This window comes from Maylandia zebra, linkage group LG15 (assembly GCF_041146795.1).
Source record: "Maylandia zebra isolate NMK-2024a linkage group LG15, Mzebra_GT3a, whole genome shotgun sequence".
Taxonomy (NCBI): Eukaryota; Metazoa; Chordata; class Actinopteri; order Cichliformes; family Cichlidae; genus Maylandia; species Maylandia zebra.
The window spans coordinates 30,358,597-30,375,146 of NC_135181.1; the positions used below are offsets into that span (position 1 = coordinate 30,358,597).

At 39.0% G+C, this 16,550-nt stretch overlaps 2 protein-coding genes across 2 annotated transcripts in view; one reads left to right on the forward strand and one right to left on the reverse strand.

The window, feature by feature from the left end:
- The window catches only part of enah (ENAH actin regulator), a 151,415-nt gene extending 150,489 nt beyond the window's left edge, over positions 1-926 (reverse strand). Inside the window, exon 1 of the mRNA XM_076874278.1 lies at positions 509-926. Coding sequence (XP_076730393.1) covers positions 509-513 — 5 coding nt within the window. The 5' untranslated portion in view covers positions 514-926. The remainder of the gene's footprint in view (positions 1-508) is intronic.
- An 8,209-nt stretch (positions 927-9,135) lies between these two features.
- On the forward strand, positions 9,136-14,161 carry srp9 (signal recognition particle 9). The gene is made up of 3 exons (XM_004566246.3): positions 9,136-9,345; positions 9,491-9,559; positions 13,457-14,161. Exons 1-3 carry the CDS (start codon positions 9,274-9,276, stop codon positions 13,574-13,576), a joined length of 261 nt encoding a protein of 86 aa, XP_004566303.1. The 5' UTR covers positions 9,136-9,273; the 3' UTR covers positions 13,577-14,161.
- Positions 14,162-16,550: the final 2,389 nt, after the last annotated feature.

Below are 16,550 nucleotides of genomic sequence, written 5' to 3' on the forward strand. Positions count from 1 at the left end.
GTGTTTAAGCAGCTATCATATGTCTTCGCCATCTGCCACCAGACTCGCTCAGGCTGGGTGTCTATGGAGCTAGCGTTTATTTACCAGCCATTCTCTGTGTGCTTCTCTGCGCGTGTGTGACAATCATGATGTGGCATCAAATAAATGCCACCCCATCAGCAGCACCGCTGAAAGATAATCCTCTCTCATGCAGAGTGGGAGTAGCAGCAGCAGGAGGAATAAGCGAGCGCCATTCCAAACCCATGCACGTCCACAAATGCAGCACAAATTCAGATTCAACTGAGCGCGCCTGCTGGCGTTAATAAAACCTGACCACAAACAAACACCCTCTAATAAGGCGAACACGGCACTGCAAGCAGGCGCGCACCGGTTACTCGATACAAGCCGTTATGGAAGCAAAGTTGGCGTAATTTTGTAGTTTTCATTGTTTCATCTCTTCCCCCCCCCCAAAAAAAAAAAACACTCACTCCTCTCACACTATTTCAGAATGAAGACAGGGGCTTCCTACCTCATGGTGAAAGTGGTGTCAGGCCAAATATGTCACAGAGTCTTTCGAATAACGACGACGGCTGAGTTGCTGTGTAGTTTTCACCAAAGTTCGCTGCTCGGTTCAACGATACAAGCGACCTAAGATGAATGGGGACTCCCGACGACGGCGTGACAAGATGTTTCACAGTTTGCGGGCTATCCGATAAAAGTACAAAAAAGGAAAAGAAAAAAGAAAATGGTGGCTTAAAAAGAAACAGTCGACTCCTACATGTTCTAGAGCATCGCCGCTCCGCTGCTGGCACTGAATCACTGGGAACTAAAGCGGAGAATCGCAGCGTTTCTCGGCTGTTTCTGACGCACTCAGCTCTATGTGATGCGGCGCTGTGCCGCTCGGATACCGGTCTGCTGCCGCTGGCTGCTGGCCGCAACATGTGCTGCGTTTAAGGACCCGCTGTAAACTCCTACTCTGAAGTTTCTCGGGAATAAATATGCCCCCTTCCCTAAAACAAACAAACAAAAAATGAATTTTACCAGCGCCAGGTGTGTCTACAGAAAAGTATTGCCTTTCGTCTTGAAACTCCTTCAGGCACTTATTGGGGCAGTTTTTCTAAACGAACTTTGATTTAAATGGTTACATCATGGACAAAAATCGGCATGTCTAGCATCAGCACGTATGTAATAAAACTGTTTAAAATGTTTGCCCCAAAATAACGTTTTAATAACCTTTCTTCACTTGCAAGTTATGTGTTCTACCACCAACTTTGCTGTCGTCGAAACCTCTAATGCATTTCAATCTAGGACTGGTCCAGGTTTCTTCATGTATTGTACCTTTTATAAAATGAAGCTTATTTTGGAAAAACACAACAGAAGGCTAATGTAGTTCGAAACATAACTCAGGCAACAGCACCCGGCTTGCTGCCTTTTTTTCATGCGAGCCGGCATAAGTTGGTTATGTCGCACTGTACCTGAATGCAGCAATTTACGCAGCTTGTCAGACGTCGCACGTACAGGTTGCCCTTGACAACTGAGGTGGATAACTTTTTCAGTGTTTCTGCGTTGACTGGTTCCTGTAAGGAGTTGGTTATGTCTTTAATAACACTCCGTTGTTCTTTATCTTAATTTCCACACTTATAGACAATAGTTCAAATGGATTTCATTATGATTTACACACATTCACAACATTTTACTCATGCCCTTGATAACTAACATGTAAGTCTTAATTATGTAATTATGTTAGTCAGTCTAACTGAAAACAGTAGTAAAGTAAACAAGCAACAACCATTGTACATTTATTTCCCAACTTTTTTCTTCTTATTGTTTGTTTTGTCAGGTTGGATGATGAAAGTCGGCATTGTCAGGTTTCTACAGAGATGTTCAATAGAGTTCAGGTCAGTAACTGGGCTAATCTAGGACATCCGTAGAGTTGTCCCTAAGCCACTCCTGTGTTGTCATTGTCATGTTGGAAAGTGAACCTTCAAGTAATTGTCACAGAGACATCCTCAGTGAAAACCTGTTCCACATGTGGAACAGGTTTTCACTGAGGATGTCTCTGTACTTTTCTACTTTCAGCTTTCCCTAAACCCTAATTAGTCTCCAGTCCCTTCTGCTGAAAAATAGCCAGACACCATGATGCCACCATACTTCATTGTAGGGATGATATTGAGTAGGTCATAAGCTCTGCCTGGTTTCCCTTCAGACATAATATTTAGAACTGAGGCCACAAAGTTTAATCAAACCACAGAATCATGTTTGGTCACAGTCTGAGTGGTTTAAACTACAGATGGCACGATACCACTTTTTTATGTCCAATACCGATACCGATATCATACATTTGGATATCTGCCAATACCGATATGAATCCGATATAGTGTATTTTTTAATCAATAAAACAGTTTTTTTAACATCTTGCTGCATTTTGTATAAGGTCATAGTCAAGCTTTTGTGTTTTCTTTTAAACTAAAGCAATTCTGTTATACCTGTATGCAAAAACTACACTGCACCCAAAATATTTAATTGTTCAACAATACTCAGTGGCGGTCCTAGGCTGTTCGGTGCCCTGGGCGAACACCCCCTCTGCCAGCTTGAAGGATTGACCACCTACGGGGGCGAGTGGGCAATTTTTATATATATATATATATATATATATATATATATATATATATATATATATATATATATATATATATATATATATATATATATTAGTGCTATTTCTTAAATGTGTAAAATCTGTAACATAATGTTACATAATGTTTGGAGTTTAGTCTGTTACTGTTAAATATTCTGATTCTGATTGTTTCAGGATGACCTGCCATGACATCTGCTTACCTGTATCTTTTGCTCTTTTCTCCTCCTCTTCTTTTCTCTTTTTTCTAAACTGAGCACCTGATGGCTTTGAACTTTTCTTGTCCATCTTCCATTGGTTTTAATTTTGCACTCCAGTATGAACAATCACCCCCCAACCCGAGGATCACCACAACATAACCTAATAGACCTACACCTTAGTTCACAGAATCACTTTGTCTAGGGTTTATTTCTGGGATTTCGCACAACCCAGGATTCAAATCATGAATACATAATGGACTTGGATTTACAACATTATAAATGAAATGTGCTCTGTTTGGAAGCAGCAGGGCCCCCCCTCCCCTTTCGACGGTTTGTGTGTGAGACTTTAAATCATCAAATATAAATTTTAAATTGTTATTGATCCCTTTACCAAAAGTCCTAAAGTGTATATTTATTTTCTTACTCTTCTTATATTTATTGTTTGTTTACTTGCACTGTTGTAACTGGAGCCTCGTCTCTCTATATCCTGGACTGTATGTAGCGGAGATGACAATAAAGTTTACTTTGACTTCAGCAGCGAGCAGGCGCACCGAGGGCTCTCGCGCTTACTTTGCGCATATGGAATTTTGAAAAAACAGCGGTGCAAATTATAAGTCTGTATTAAAATGTCTGTTGTTTTCGTGTTTGGTTTGTTTTTATTTAGTTTTATTTTGCGGGTTGGTTATTAGATGCTGCTCCAGCCAGCCAGAGAATCCCCCGCCGCCCCGCCCTCTTCTCCCTGTGCCGCAAGCAGCAGGCGCACTACGCAAACGAGGGCGCCCTTACTCCCAGCAAATGGGCGATAGAAAACCGATCGGTGCCTGTGACATTCCCAATATGCGCTGGCATGACGTCGGGCAGCATGAGTACAAGTAAATGGGCGTGATGCCGCCCCCCACCACGATGCCGCCCGGGCAACCGCCCGTGTCGCTCGTATCGAAAACTGCTACTGACAATAATGATCAATCTAATAAACTTAAACCTACACCATCCTCCCTATTCTGGCATTTTAAAGAGTACTTAGCAGAAATATTAAACAACCTAACTAATAGGGTTGCAAACTCCCAGCAAAAAAAAAAACAAGGAACCACCCCCCCACCCTCTGCCTCGTCATTCTATACATTTTACATCAGATTAAAACTTTGGGTGTAAGATTCAGATAATTATTTATTAAAAGCTAGACGTTTTAGACGAGAATAAGAAAGATAAGTATTTCTTAGTACCCCTCTTTTCCCTGTTAATGCCCTACCTGCCCCCCTGGCAAAACTTTGCTAGATCCGCCCCTGCACAGTTACCAGCCGTCAGCTAGGTAGAAAAGGATCCTGGTGTAGAAACTAATATTAAATAAATTCTAACAACAGCTTATCAAGCTTAAACGTGCTGCTGTTGTTCAGCCGCTGGTTTCCTCTTTCTGGTGCAAAGTGGGCCAAAAACAAGCAAGAGAGACGGACTCACGACAGAAAAGCCGATCAGCTGATCATTGAAGTAGCAACAGGAGAGGGAGGGAGAGAATGAGGGGCAGTCGCTACATATATCCGTTGTTATTATGCTTAACGTGGGAATGCTTTACAGACATTCCAAAATGAACTTACACACTTGCTTTACTTCTCTCTGGGATAAATTTCTCGGAGATGAAATGCCGGTTTGGTAGCAAGGCTCCAAATGCTCAACCAGACAGAGGTCTTGCACGCCACAGCCGCTCTATCGCATGAGGCATGCTGCTCCGACGCGCTAAGGTTATGAGCTGAGTTACACCATGTCACAAGTTTTGTGAAGTGCTTTCACTGTACTTACATGTTTCCGTCACTAAATTTCAGGGTTGTGCATTGTACATTTCACTGCATACATTTATTTCACAGCTAGAATTATATTGCTTATTAGTCATAAAGCCTAGATCAATGGAGAGCTCCAGTGATAGTTATCCATGTGGTCTTCTTCTTCTGTCCTTTAGTCAAAGTGATCATTAGGTCCTTGGTCATCTCTCTCACTATACCCCCCCCCCCCCCCCCCCCCCCCCGCTTGTTGGGCTTGTTATTTGCTCTCATATATATAATCAGTTGTGAAACCTTCTATAGAGAGCTGTGTGTCTTTCCAGATCGCATCCAATCAATTGAGTTTAGCACAGGCGGACTCTAATCAAGGTGTAGAAACATCTCAGCAATGATCAAGACAAATGTGTCGGTGTGTTTTTGCCAAAGACTATGTAAATGTGATATTTCGGGGGAGGGGTCTGAATGCTTTCTGAACACACTGTAAAATGAAAGCTGGAAACATTCAGACTTTAGTGTGATTCAGTGGTTCTCAAGCTTTTAACAGGCTTTGTCTCATAAAGAATCCCTCCCTACTCTGATGGGAATTTTTATTAATGTCTTTGACTGAGAAAATACATTTGAGGGTTTTACTTTCAAGTACACACACACAAAAACAACTTGTAGCCCTCCCCACAAAGACAAACAGGTGTCAGAAACACAGACAGCTGATGTTCTGCCACAGGTGGTGCCTGACACAAACTGTGTGATTTACTGCTGGTCACTCTCTCTACTGCGGGTGTGTGTTTATGTGTGAGTGGACTGATGTGAGAGTTCATGCTGGTGTGGTAAAAACGCTGACTGCTGATCCCTGACGATTATTAATGTGCAAGTCAGTGAGAAGCAAAATTGTCATCCTGTTGTCACCATTACAGATCCGCAGCCACAGCGAGTGTTTCTATTTTAACTGGTTGCTTGAATTTCAGCCATATGTGTGTGGGATATATCACATGTCCATCATCAAGTGAAGTCCTGTAAGCTACTGACACACAAAAGGGCTGAAAGAAGCTTATCAGAGGTGAGGCTGAATCAGTTAGTCCACAAAACTGAAAGGACTATTTATTTATGTAGCTGAAGGAGATCCTCCTCCTCCCTGAATCGTATAAGTGCACAAACCACTCCTGTGTGTCGTTGTGGTTTTATAGCCGAAGGGAAAGACCTGACTCAAGACCTGACTCTATAGTTCTTGTAGACTGCAAGTACAAGGTGGCAAATCCCAAAACATAACAGATTACACATTCTATTATCCTCTTCTAGGACATCTAACAGCTTCCTAGAAATATCATTATCAAACTGTATGTAGTGGAAAGGACAAACAGACTTTTACCACAACATTAGAGGCAGCTATAGTTTGCAATGTTGCCTCTGAGATGCAGGTTCTTCGTGCTAAAAGCCTGTGTTTTATCAGTTTGTTCATGAAGGGTCTTGTCGCTGTGTTCTTCTGTGAGGATGGAGTCCCCGTGGGTGTGTATGTGTCGAAACACTAGCACCATCCATCCTAAAATCCGAAATCAATACAAGTCATCCACTCGAGTGACTGAGCTGTGACTGACTCACCGATGATGAATGAACCATCAGCACAACGCCCACTCCTCACCAGCTCTGTTGTTGTGACATCTAACACAATGAAGCAGTAAATGTCATTAGATCTGAGGCAAATGAAGCATACTCTCACTGCAAACTGCTCAAAGGCAAAAGGGCACCATCCAAATCCTGATGCAAGCAGCCTGATCTGAACTCAGTTTTGTTGCATCAGTTTTCTTCTGCGCTCATTAGGTCTCTAAAGTTCACCCCAGATGCCAGTGAACTCTGTCTGCCATCTAGTGTGGAGACCATGAAATGATCTCCACAACATTACCAACATTCTGCCAGTGTTAAAAAACATCTTTGTATTTGGGTACTGTAATTCTTTTCCACACTTACTTCACTAAAATATTTTTCTAGTACCTTAGGTGCATTGGTACTTATTAGTCCTAATCCTCTGAGCTCTAAGACAGGGATGGGGAACTCCAGGCTTCAAGGGCCGGTGTCTTGCAGGTTTTAGATGTGTCCTTTATCCAACATAGCTGATTTAAATGCCCAAATTACCTCTTCAACATGTCTTGAAGTTCTCCAGAGGACTCATAATGAACTAATCATTTAAATCAGGGATGTTGACCCACGGTTATATCTAAAACCTCCAGGACACCGGCCCTTGAGGCCTGGAGTTCCCCACCCCTGCTATAAGACAGTAAGTCATAAATGGAACCCTAAATTTATAGGGAAAACGTGAGAAGATTTAGATGTGTTTCAGTTAAAATTGTTATTTTCTTTGCTCCCTGGTTGTGAAGACATGAGAGAACAATTTCATAAAAACAAAAATTACATACTGTGATAGCCCTGGGTAAGAATTGGGGTTTCTTGGACCTCAGAGGATTCACAGTGACTGTTAAGGTTGTTTTTTTGTGTTAATTTGCAAACCATTGTTTTGTCATTCTTGGTCCATTTGCTACTTTGACTTTTGTGTGTTTAGTTCCTTCGGGGTTTCCATATATGTTGCTTCCTATATCCTTTGCCTTCCTCTGTTTTCTTTTATCTGTCATCTTGTCAGTCTTTGTCTCAGTGCAGTTGTCTCTTTTTTCCCTGTTTGTTTCTCTGGGCATCAGTTTAGTTTCCTGAGTTTTGTTTTTTTTATTTTGTTTTGGGGTTTTTTTGTTTTTGTTTTTGCTCTGCTTCAATTATAAGGTATTTTTCCTGCTGCTATGCTTTTTTTTCTTAACTAATTAAGTTAAGAAAAAAACCTAACTGGTTCTTTGCCACTAATCTTAACAAATTAATAGCAAACACCCAGAGATTCTATTTCATGTAGTTGGGTTCACTTCACACCCCAACTCTGACATTTATGTGACAATAGTGTGAAGGTGTAACCCTCTTTTTATGTGTTATGTGTAATGTGTAAATCAAAGAGTGCAGTCATGTGTAAATAATTTAGAAACTCTACTTAACTGATAAAAAGGAGTAGTGTTACATTAGTGCTCGTTTCTCGTTCCTGTCCTTTGTGTTTGTAATTAATATGTATCACTCTGGATGAAATTGTTCATTTCTTTAAAACTTTGTGTTGTGATTGTGATTTTCTCTTTTAATTTAACAGCCACATTTAAAATGATCACATATGTTTAAAATATAATAATAATTTCTCATTTTCAACATATAATATTTTTTACTTGAAATTTACATAATGAGCATGTCCTCATTTTTTTCATTTCTTATTATTATTGTTATTTGTATTATTATTACTTAAGTACTTTACTTTGCTGCCGTTCAATATTCTAAATACTTGGGGTGTATGATTTTAAATTTTGATATACATATTTTGTTATTTTAGTCGTCTTTAACCACAACCACTTGGAGGCGACATAAAGGCATTCCCACGCTTTACAGCACAGTAACATTTCCGGGTCTGGGCCTGTGTACAATTTCAAAACAAAAGCAAAACAAACCATCCCGACTGCTCAGAAAAACGAGAGGCAATATTTACGTTACTGAACTAGTGTATGACATTCCATAAAGTGTACAGTGTAAATAAATACACAAATAAATAAACAAATTAAAAACTGTTCTATATGACTCTGCGTAACTGCTTACTTTTGCTTTGTTGAATTCGAAATATCTATTTACTTTGTCATGTGTTATGTTATTACTTAAGTTTTCAAAAATTTAAGTGTATGCTGATTTTATTTGATTGCATTTAATGAAATTTCAGGTTTGTGCCTTATCAACAAACGTGTCTGCCTCTTATTGCCTTTTATACCATTCTGCTTAAATAAGCTATTTGTTATGTGTTTTCTTTTAACTTAATCTTTTTAAACCGCTGTTTAAAAAAGGCTCATTGAGGAAGTATGTTATATCAATTTATTCATCTTGCATTTCAGGTCAGCCTATATCATGTGGCCGTATCTTGATGAAACATTAATTTTGAAGGCTTAAATTAAATGTAAATGTTTTAAAACTTTGTAATATTTCATTGCTAGTGCTGTTTATACATATATAATCATATCTTTCTGACTAAACTCACCCCAAGACACAAGAGTTAGGCGTTAGATGATTTCTATTAGTCTACATTATTTTATTTTCTCTCTGCTCCATTAGTGACATTGATTTCCCTCAGTGTTGGATTTTTCTTTTCTATGGCCTGTGTTCACAGCACATAATTTTTTTGAAGGCCCTTATTTATTCAGAGGGAATTTTGCCACCTTCAGATGAATGAAATGACACGATCAAACAAACATACAGAGACCCCCCCCTCCCAAAGAAAACAAACAAACAAAAATGCCAGGTCCCAATCAGAGTTTCAGGCTTAAAAGATCAAAGGTCTAATCAGGTCTAGGATTTCTATCAAGTCAGTATTTCAGTTCGTCGTCTCTTTTAATAGCTTGTAAGGGAGCACTGCTCGATTTACGGTACTCTTACCTTTTTTTGTGATTTTTCAGTAAGTTCAAGTCTTGTGCTTTTATTTTGAATGCGCATACCGGATATGGGTTCGCGCCGTGGTCTCTTCGGTCTGATTGGTTGTACTCACGTTGCTGCTGATGTGGTGTTCCGAAGTTAGCAAACGCGAACATCCGATTCAAACTTGTTTTCTGCTTTTGTTAGTATTGTATTTGTGAAAACAATGCCTTACTATCAGACGTGGGAGGAGTTCGCCCGTGCAGCAGAAAAACTGTATCTGACAGACCCAATGAAGGTAATAACGCTTTATTTAATAAGTACCATACTGGATAGCCTGTTAGCTAAATGGCACGTTAGCGACGTGACTGTGCTGACTGGTGGTTCGATATTTTTTCATGTTAAATTCTGAACATTTTTGTTATGTTATTTCTTTTTTTCAGGTCAGAGTGGTTCTAAAATACAGACACTGCGACGGAAACCTGTGCATTAAAGTGACTGACAATGCTGTGGTAAGTACACCGAGGAAAAAACGTGGAATTGTTTGTACCAGCCAGTGAAATATGAGAGGTTCTCTTGAGAAAGCTCTTAAAACTTGTTTTTTGGACGAGCAGCCAGAAACTTCTCTCTTTGTTTTCTGAGTCTGCTGGTACTAGTTTGTGTGAGGCTAAATCGTAACGTGTAGCAGAGTAACACAAGCAGGCTAGCAGCTGCGAGTTTTTTTTTTCTTTTTTTGTTTAATAAAGCTCCTGTAATATTTTACGTTTTGTTGTGTAATAAAGTGTGAGCAGTGGGAGGGGGATACACCATTTTAGCTGTTTTTCTTCTTCCTGTGTTGCGCTGGATTTTTCCGTGTTCATTTTATGGTAGAAATATTAGGCTTACTTGACAGTGATACCCAATGTCTAATGACCTGGCTGCATTATATTCCAGATATCCCAAATTCTTCACTTCTATGAATTCTTTTGGAAGGTTGGCGGGTAAACTCATCTTTAGAGAAGACTACAGATTTATAATATTGGCATCTAGCCCTATATTCACAAACTTTCTTAATACTTGGAGTAGATCCCATTGTCAAAATGCTAAGAAAGTTCTTAGATTTAATTTCGTTTTAAAATCATTTATCCATAAATTCATATAAAATCAGGGTAAAGAGGCTTAAATGGTTCTTAGGCACAGGAGAAAATGACAGTATGTAGATTATCATGCCACTTTGTCCACTTTTTCTTTAAGTGAGGTAATGGCATATGATTAATTCAGTCTCAAATCACTGTGAGCCTTCTGCTCAACATCTCCATCTAGCATGTTTGTGCACTTTGCCTCAAATTTCAATGTTTGAACATGAACATCTCAAACTATTAAAACTATTAAAGATAAAAGCTGGAAATTTTCATTTTGATATTTCTTAGTACAGGATTGAAACATACTCTGTACTTTAGGACACACACACACACATATATATATTTATGTTATATTATAATATATATTAGGGGTGCAACGATACTCGTATTGATATTGAACCGTTCGATACAGTGCTTTCGGTTCGGTACGCATATGTATCGAACAATACAAAATTTTTAATCTATTTTATCAACTTTCCTTCTGACTATGCTGTCTGTGTTGAGCGCTCAGTGGATCTGTGCTCGACAGTGCAGCCTAGGCGGAGTAGTCGAACGCAGATTCACTGAGCGCAGGGCAAGCTAGCAGACAGAAGTTAAGCTCTCCTTGCAACATGGCAAATTGAACCTCCCCCACCCTCATTCAGATCAGGCGTTTGGAACTATTTTGGTTTTCATGTGACGTATGACCCTGAAGGTAAGCGCGTCATGGACAAAAGTAAAACAGTATGTTGGATGTGCCACGCAATGCTCTATTACATTGGTGGGAACTAGTGCGTTAGCGCAGTTTGCTCGTTAACGTGTTGGCCGTCCAGCCCCACGCACGAGGCGATCCGCGGTAGCTCGTTAACGGATATTTGCCGTGTTGTGCCGTTAACGTCATTTCAACGAGATTAACGCTGACAGCACTAGTGGGAACACAACGAATATGACTGCACATTTACTCCGACATCATCCTAGTGCAAAGACAAGTGGAAGCAGACAAAAACAACAAGCAAGCATGCTACTAACTTTACCCGAGTCATTTAGACAGCCGTTAGCACATGATTCTCCTTATGGGGACCTGATATGTTTAATATGCTGCTGAGAATATAGCCCAGAAGAAGCGTATAGTATAGCTTTTATTTTGGAAAGAGACATTTCTCTGTAATAAACTCTCTTTTCCAAAGATGAGTGATTTGTCGATCAGAGAGATGTATTTTTTTTTTATTACTTTGTTGTTTCAGCAACATTAAATTTAAAAACTGTACTTTTGAGTTAAAATATATATTTATAATTTTAAGAAATGACAAATTGTTTTTCATGCCTTTGAACATTTTTGTTCAATGGCATGAACATTTTTTTGTATGGAAAAAAACATCGAACTGTGAATTTTGTGTATCGTTGCACCCCATATATATATATATATATATATATATATATATATATATATATATATATATATATATATATATAAAATTTTTTTTTTTTTTTTTTTTTTTTTTTAAAGTGCATTGGTTATAAAAAATGAATAAATTAAGCACTTAAAGTGCCATATTTTAGCACACACTAATAATACAAATATCACATGGCAAAAGCCACTGAGCAGCAGCTTGTGAGTGGTGTCTAGCTGTATTTCACAATAATACAAAATAAAACACGTAGAATACTTTTTAACTTGTAATTTCCTGATCCCTGCTTGCCAGTAGGAGTTTTAAATGTAATCTTAATTACAAGACTTCTTCAGGGCGATAAGTCTCAAAGTGGCAGGTAGAATTGATCTTGAAAAGTAAATATAGCAAAACAATTAAAAGTTACGAAAAATGGCTTAGTAAGTTATTCCACATAAGTAGTCTTGCAAAGCCAAGTTGCCATGTCGACATGGCATAACTTGCAGTCTGATGTATAAGTATAACCCAGCCCTAATCTTAGTGCCACAACTGCCACAGGCATTCGATATACTGACTGCATGAATGAACGCTGCAAAAGTTTGTGTGTGTGCGCATAGATAGATAGCATAATCTGAAATATGAGAGTGCTTCTTGACCATGCTGCTTACAACGTGGGTCTTGAAAAATGAAGGATATGCATATATTTAACAAAATAATGATTTCAGTTATAAGTACTTCTCAATGTGAAGGTTTTTATTTATGTATTTATTTTGTATTATTATTAATGTGTGCTCATATATGGTACTTTACAGGACTGCTTATAGTTTTCAACTAGCCAGTACTGGCATTTGTTTTTATATATTTCAGTCACAAATTACAGGTCCTGATTCAGCTCTGTGTAAAGAAAAACAAGTGAAAATTTCAGGCTTTTATCCTTTTGAGATAAAGTTTTGAGAGAGCCATATTTTATTATTGCCTGTGGAAACAAATGACTTGAAAGTGGCTAGACAAGCCTTTACTTGGGCCATGAAATTTGTATTGAAATTGGAATGACCCTTTGTAAATCATCGCATACAGTTTGTATAAAGTAATTAATGGATCTTTGGACTGGAATTAATATCTTTAATTTTTGGGTTGTGATACATGGTGAAGACTGCTTTGAGTCTAGTATTATTCATATGAGAATATAAGTGGGGCTGTTTGGTAACCAACACATCAAGCACAGCTGTGTCATAGTGCGTGTTGTTTGGTTGATGTTTTCTAGAGATGCACCGGTTGACCAGCCAGGGACCTGAATTGGTTGTTTTCACTGTAACTTTACAGCAAAAATGTCCCTGGTTTGAATCCTGGCTAGGTTCATTCTCTGTGGAGATTGCATGTTCTCCCTGTGTCTGTGCGGGTCTTCCCTGGGTACTTGGTGCTGGCTTAATTAGTTGTGGTGGTGTGGTGTTCCTGGATGTTGCTGAGCTCTCTTAAGGCTCACCTCTCATGGTTGTAAACCCAACCCCAGCTCCAATGTGTTGGAATATTGTTGTTGATGGTGGGTCTTGCTCAAGTGGAGAGCTGTGGTGCTGCTACACAAGGCTACAAAGCATAACAATGACTTCTGTGACCAGTTACAGTCTAATTGAAGTTTGGATTTCATCCATGAGCTAAGAAGATGCTGATTGTGTTCTTGTCACATAATTATAGTAAGATTTATTTTAAAAAGGCATTGAGTGTAGAACCGTGTACATATGCCAAAATAATGTAACTCTGTATCAAGCAATTATTGATTTACAAAAAGGTGTGCACCACCAAAAGAAAGCAACAATGTAACTCTATCATTTAGGTGACTACTTAATCACTACTATAAAACCGTAAAAACCTGTAGTTTTCATGCTGTAACTGCCTTCATTTGGTGTCTTCTCCATCTTTACAGTGTTTACAATACAAGACAGACCAGGCCCAGGACGTGAAGAAGATTGAAAAGCTCCATGGGAAGCTGATGAGACTCATGGTGTCCAAGGAGACGCACAGTGGTGCCATGGAGACGGACTAAAATGCTCTTGAAGAGCTAAAGTTTTGGAGCTCTCGGACTGAGTTCAGAGGACATGGTGGTGCTGCTGAGAGAATAGAAACATCAGAGTGGGACGAGTCTGTAAAACGGGAATGTGGGGAGCTGGATCTGGCTGCTTACACTGGTTTAATGCTGCCAGAGAAGCTATAGATATATACTGTATATATTTTCAGGATTTGTTTTTTGTTTTTTAAGTTTCACTGTCCACCTTTCCTTTACAGGCATGATCACATCCCTAATGGTGTAAGTTAAATGTAAGATCCGTGTAGGGGTGGAACAACATTAGCTGCTGTGTAAGCAGCTTTGGCACCTTGAATTCTTTAAAGACATTTCCATAAATTTTTAGTTTTGAAAGGGAAGAAAAAGATGGGCAATGAAGATAACTTGTCTTTTTTTTCCTCATCTTTCTAGCTATGTCAGATTCAGTTTAAGCGCAGTTTACTTTGATTTTTGTGCCCCCTCATTGTGCCACATGAATGAAGCAGAGCTTTCTGATTTCCCAGCAAGGGTGTGGAGAAAACCCAGTGTTTCCACACTGACATGTTCAATAAATGGTTGTTTACCCCAGTCAGCAATATATCTCTTTTATTCATCTCGTTATGGATTATATTGTGTTCAACTGTCATACGTCAACATTATTATGCGAGACAGCTTATATGACATTGGGTTTGAATTAATGAGATAACACGTCCTTTATTTAGCCCTAGCAGTTAAAATAACTCAAATGCAACAAAATCAAAAAGTACAGTTTTATGTAGCTTAGTCATAAGTCAAAGTAAATAAACATATAATATAGATGCTGATTTAGAAAAACAAATTTAAGCAATATTATATAGCAAAGCAAACTGAATTAAAAAGGGCTTACTAATTTAAACGATCACCTGTGTGTCGGTCTTCCTGTTGTTCATGTACTCAGGTACTCTTACTCCTGCACCACAGCAACATCCTGTCCTCAGATGGACATGGATCATTTATCGGCCTTCTGTGTATTTCAGTGAAGCTGAAAAAGTTATGTTTGTTTTAATTAACCAAGTTTTTCCCAGGAAAAAAAAAAACCCTTTGTGAATTATGTAACTTTTTTATTCTTGGTCCAATTATTTTTCAAGTTCTTGTTTTTACTTTTTCATTCATAGTGATCAATATGAAAAAGGTATTACAGAAGCAAAAATAAACATTTCTGTTTGTGTCATATTTAAAGCTGGAGTGAGTGTTTAATGCAGGCACACAAACGCAAGGATGACTTCAAAGTGAGCCTTTAATTGTTGAAATTACCAGTACATTCACAAAATCCAAACAATAGAAATAAGGAGCCTGGGGGCAAGTCCAAAGAGAATAAGCAAAGCTGCACATGAAGGAAAACAGGAGTATACAAACCTCTTGTTGAAAGACAAAATAGAAACTATGATATTTGATAATATGTTGGTTTCTAAAATTATAGTTTTGTGAAATGAGCAGCTGGAAAGATGTCGTGGATATGCTGAACCTTCTTCCTTGTACAGACCCCGGCTCTGAGGTAGGATGGCAGCTGCAGAACGGTCTCAAACATGATGTGCTCTCCCCCATGAGTGGCACTGGGGATGATGTTGTTGGAGAATGCTCCTAATGTAACAGTGGATGGTGTCCTGGGGATCTTTTTCCAGATCTGGATTAGGGTGTCACTGAGCTCCTTGAGCTCTCTAAGGTGCAAATGTCCAACAGCCTAAGCCACCAATAAATCAGTCATGCGGGATGACGTTCTCCACATAAAAAACAAACTACATGTGTTTTGTTCCTTCATAGATCAACTTTGATCTGTAAATCGTGAATTGATTGTAATTTATTTTTCAGTATCTCTGTACCTATTGTTCTTTTCTTTGCTGGCTCCCTGCTACTGAGTTGTCTTCTTGTAAATATTCAGGAATATTCATTCATTTTTCAGTTGTAGTCAAAGTGCCTTTTTTTCTAACTAACTACAAACATGTGTATTTGGGTCTTCCCTGTCAACATTTTCATCAGTAATACAAATGCTGAAAGTTAAGTTTATCATAGTCTAATCCAAGGTTATTATCGTTAACGAAAACTAGAAGTAAAAAAACATTTTCGTTAACTGAAATAAAAAATAAAAACAAAAAAAAGGAAAACTAACTAAAATTAACTGAATTTATAGCAAAAATGTGTTTAGTTTTCATTGATGTGTGCGTGTCATACAATAGTCAAGGGTGAAAATGAAGTTTAGTTTCCAGATTTTTTCTTGCCGTCTCATTATGCCAGCAGGTAGCAGTACGTTAGTCGAGTCGTCTGTGTTGCTGCTCCGTCCACGTGCAGAATCATGTCGGGAGATAGCGCCAGAGTCCAATTTGGGATTACTTTGAATATGACTGTGTTTTGGATAAAGCAAGTGTCTTGTAGTGGAAAGAGACAAATTATGAGGGACATTTCTAAAGGGAAAAAAAATCCCACAAACCTTAAAGTGCACTTGAAAAGCTCACACAAGAAGGCTTGAGCTCCCTTACCTTGAGAAGGTAAGGGAGCACACTCAACCCTCATCCCCAGAAACAGAAGCCAGAAAACAGAAGCTAACCCCAGGCAAGGCAGCGTGATGCATCCCGAGACAACAGGACGGGGATATCTACATAACTCTGAGTCAATTGCCTTCAAAAAGTTTATCAATTCACTTGAACCAAAATTACGAACACCCGGTGCTGCAAGAGTTAATAGTCTCATTGGGGCCAAGATATACATTTTATAGTTGCCTGGTAAGGGCAGCATGGCACGGTGGTTAGCACTGTTGCCGCACAGCAAGAAGGTCCTGAGTTCAATTCCACCATCAGGCCGGGGGCTTTCTGTGTGGAGTTTGCATGTTCTCCCCGTGTTTGCGTGGGTTCCCTCTGGGTACTCCGGCTTCCTCCCACCGTCCAAAGACATGCAACTTGTGGGGATAGGTTAATTGGATAATCCAAATTGCCACTATGTGTGA

Excerpts from the sequence above, each read along its gene's own strand:
- srp9 (XM_004566246.3), top strand. The coding sequence starts at position 9,274 with ATGCCTTACTATCAGACGTGGGAGGAGTTCGCCCGTGCAGCAGAAAAA. Across the intron at positions 9,346-9,490 it reads ATCTGACAGACCCAATGAAG|GTCAGAGTGGTTCTAAAATA; the intron begins GTAATAACGCTT and ends TCTTTTTTTCAG. Across the intron at positions 9,560-13,456 it reads AAGTGACTGACAATGCTGTG|TGTTTACAATACAAGACAGA; the intron begins GTAAGTACACCG and ends CCATCTTTACAG.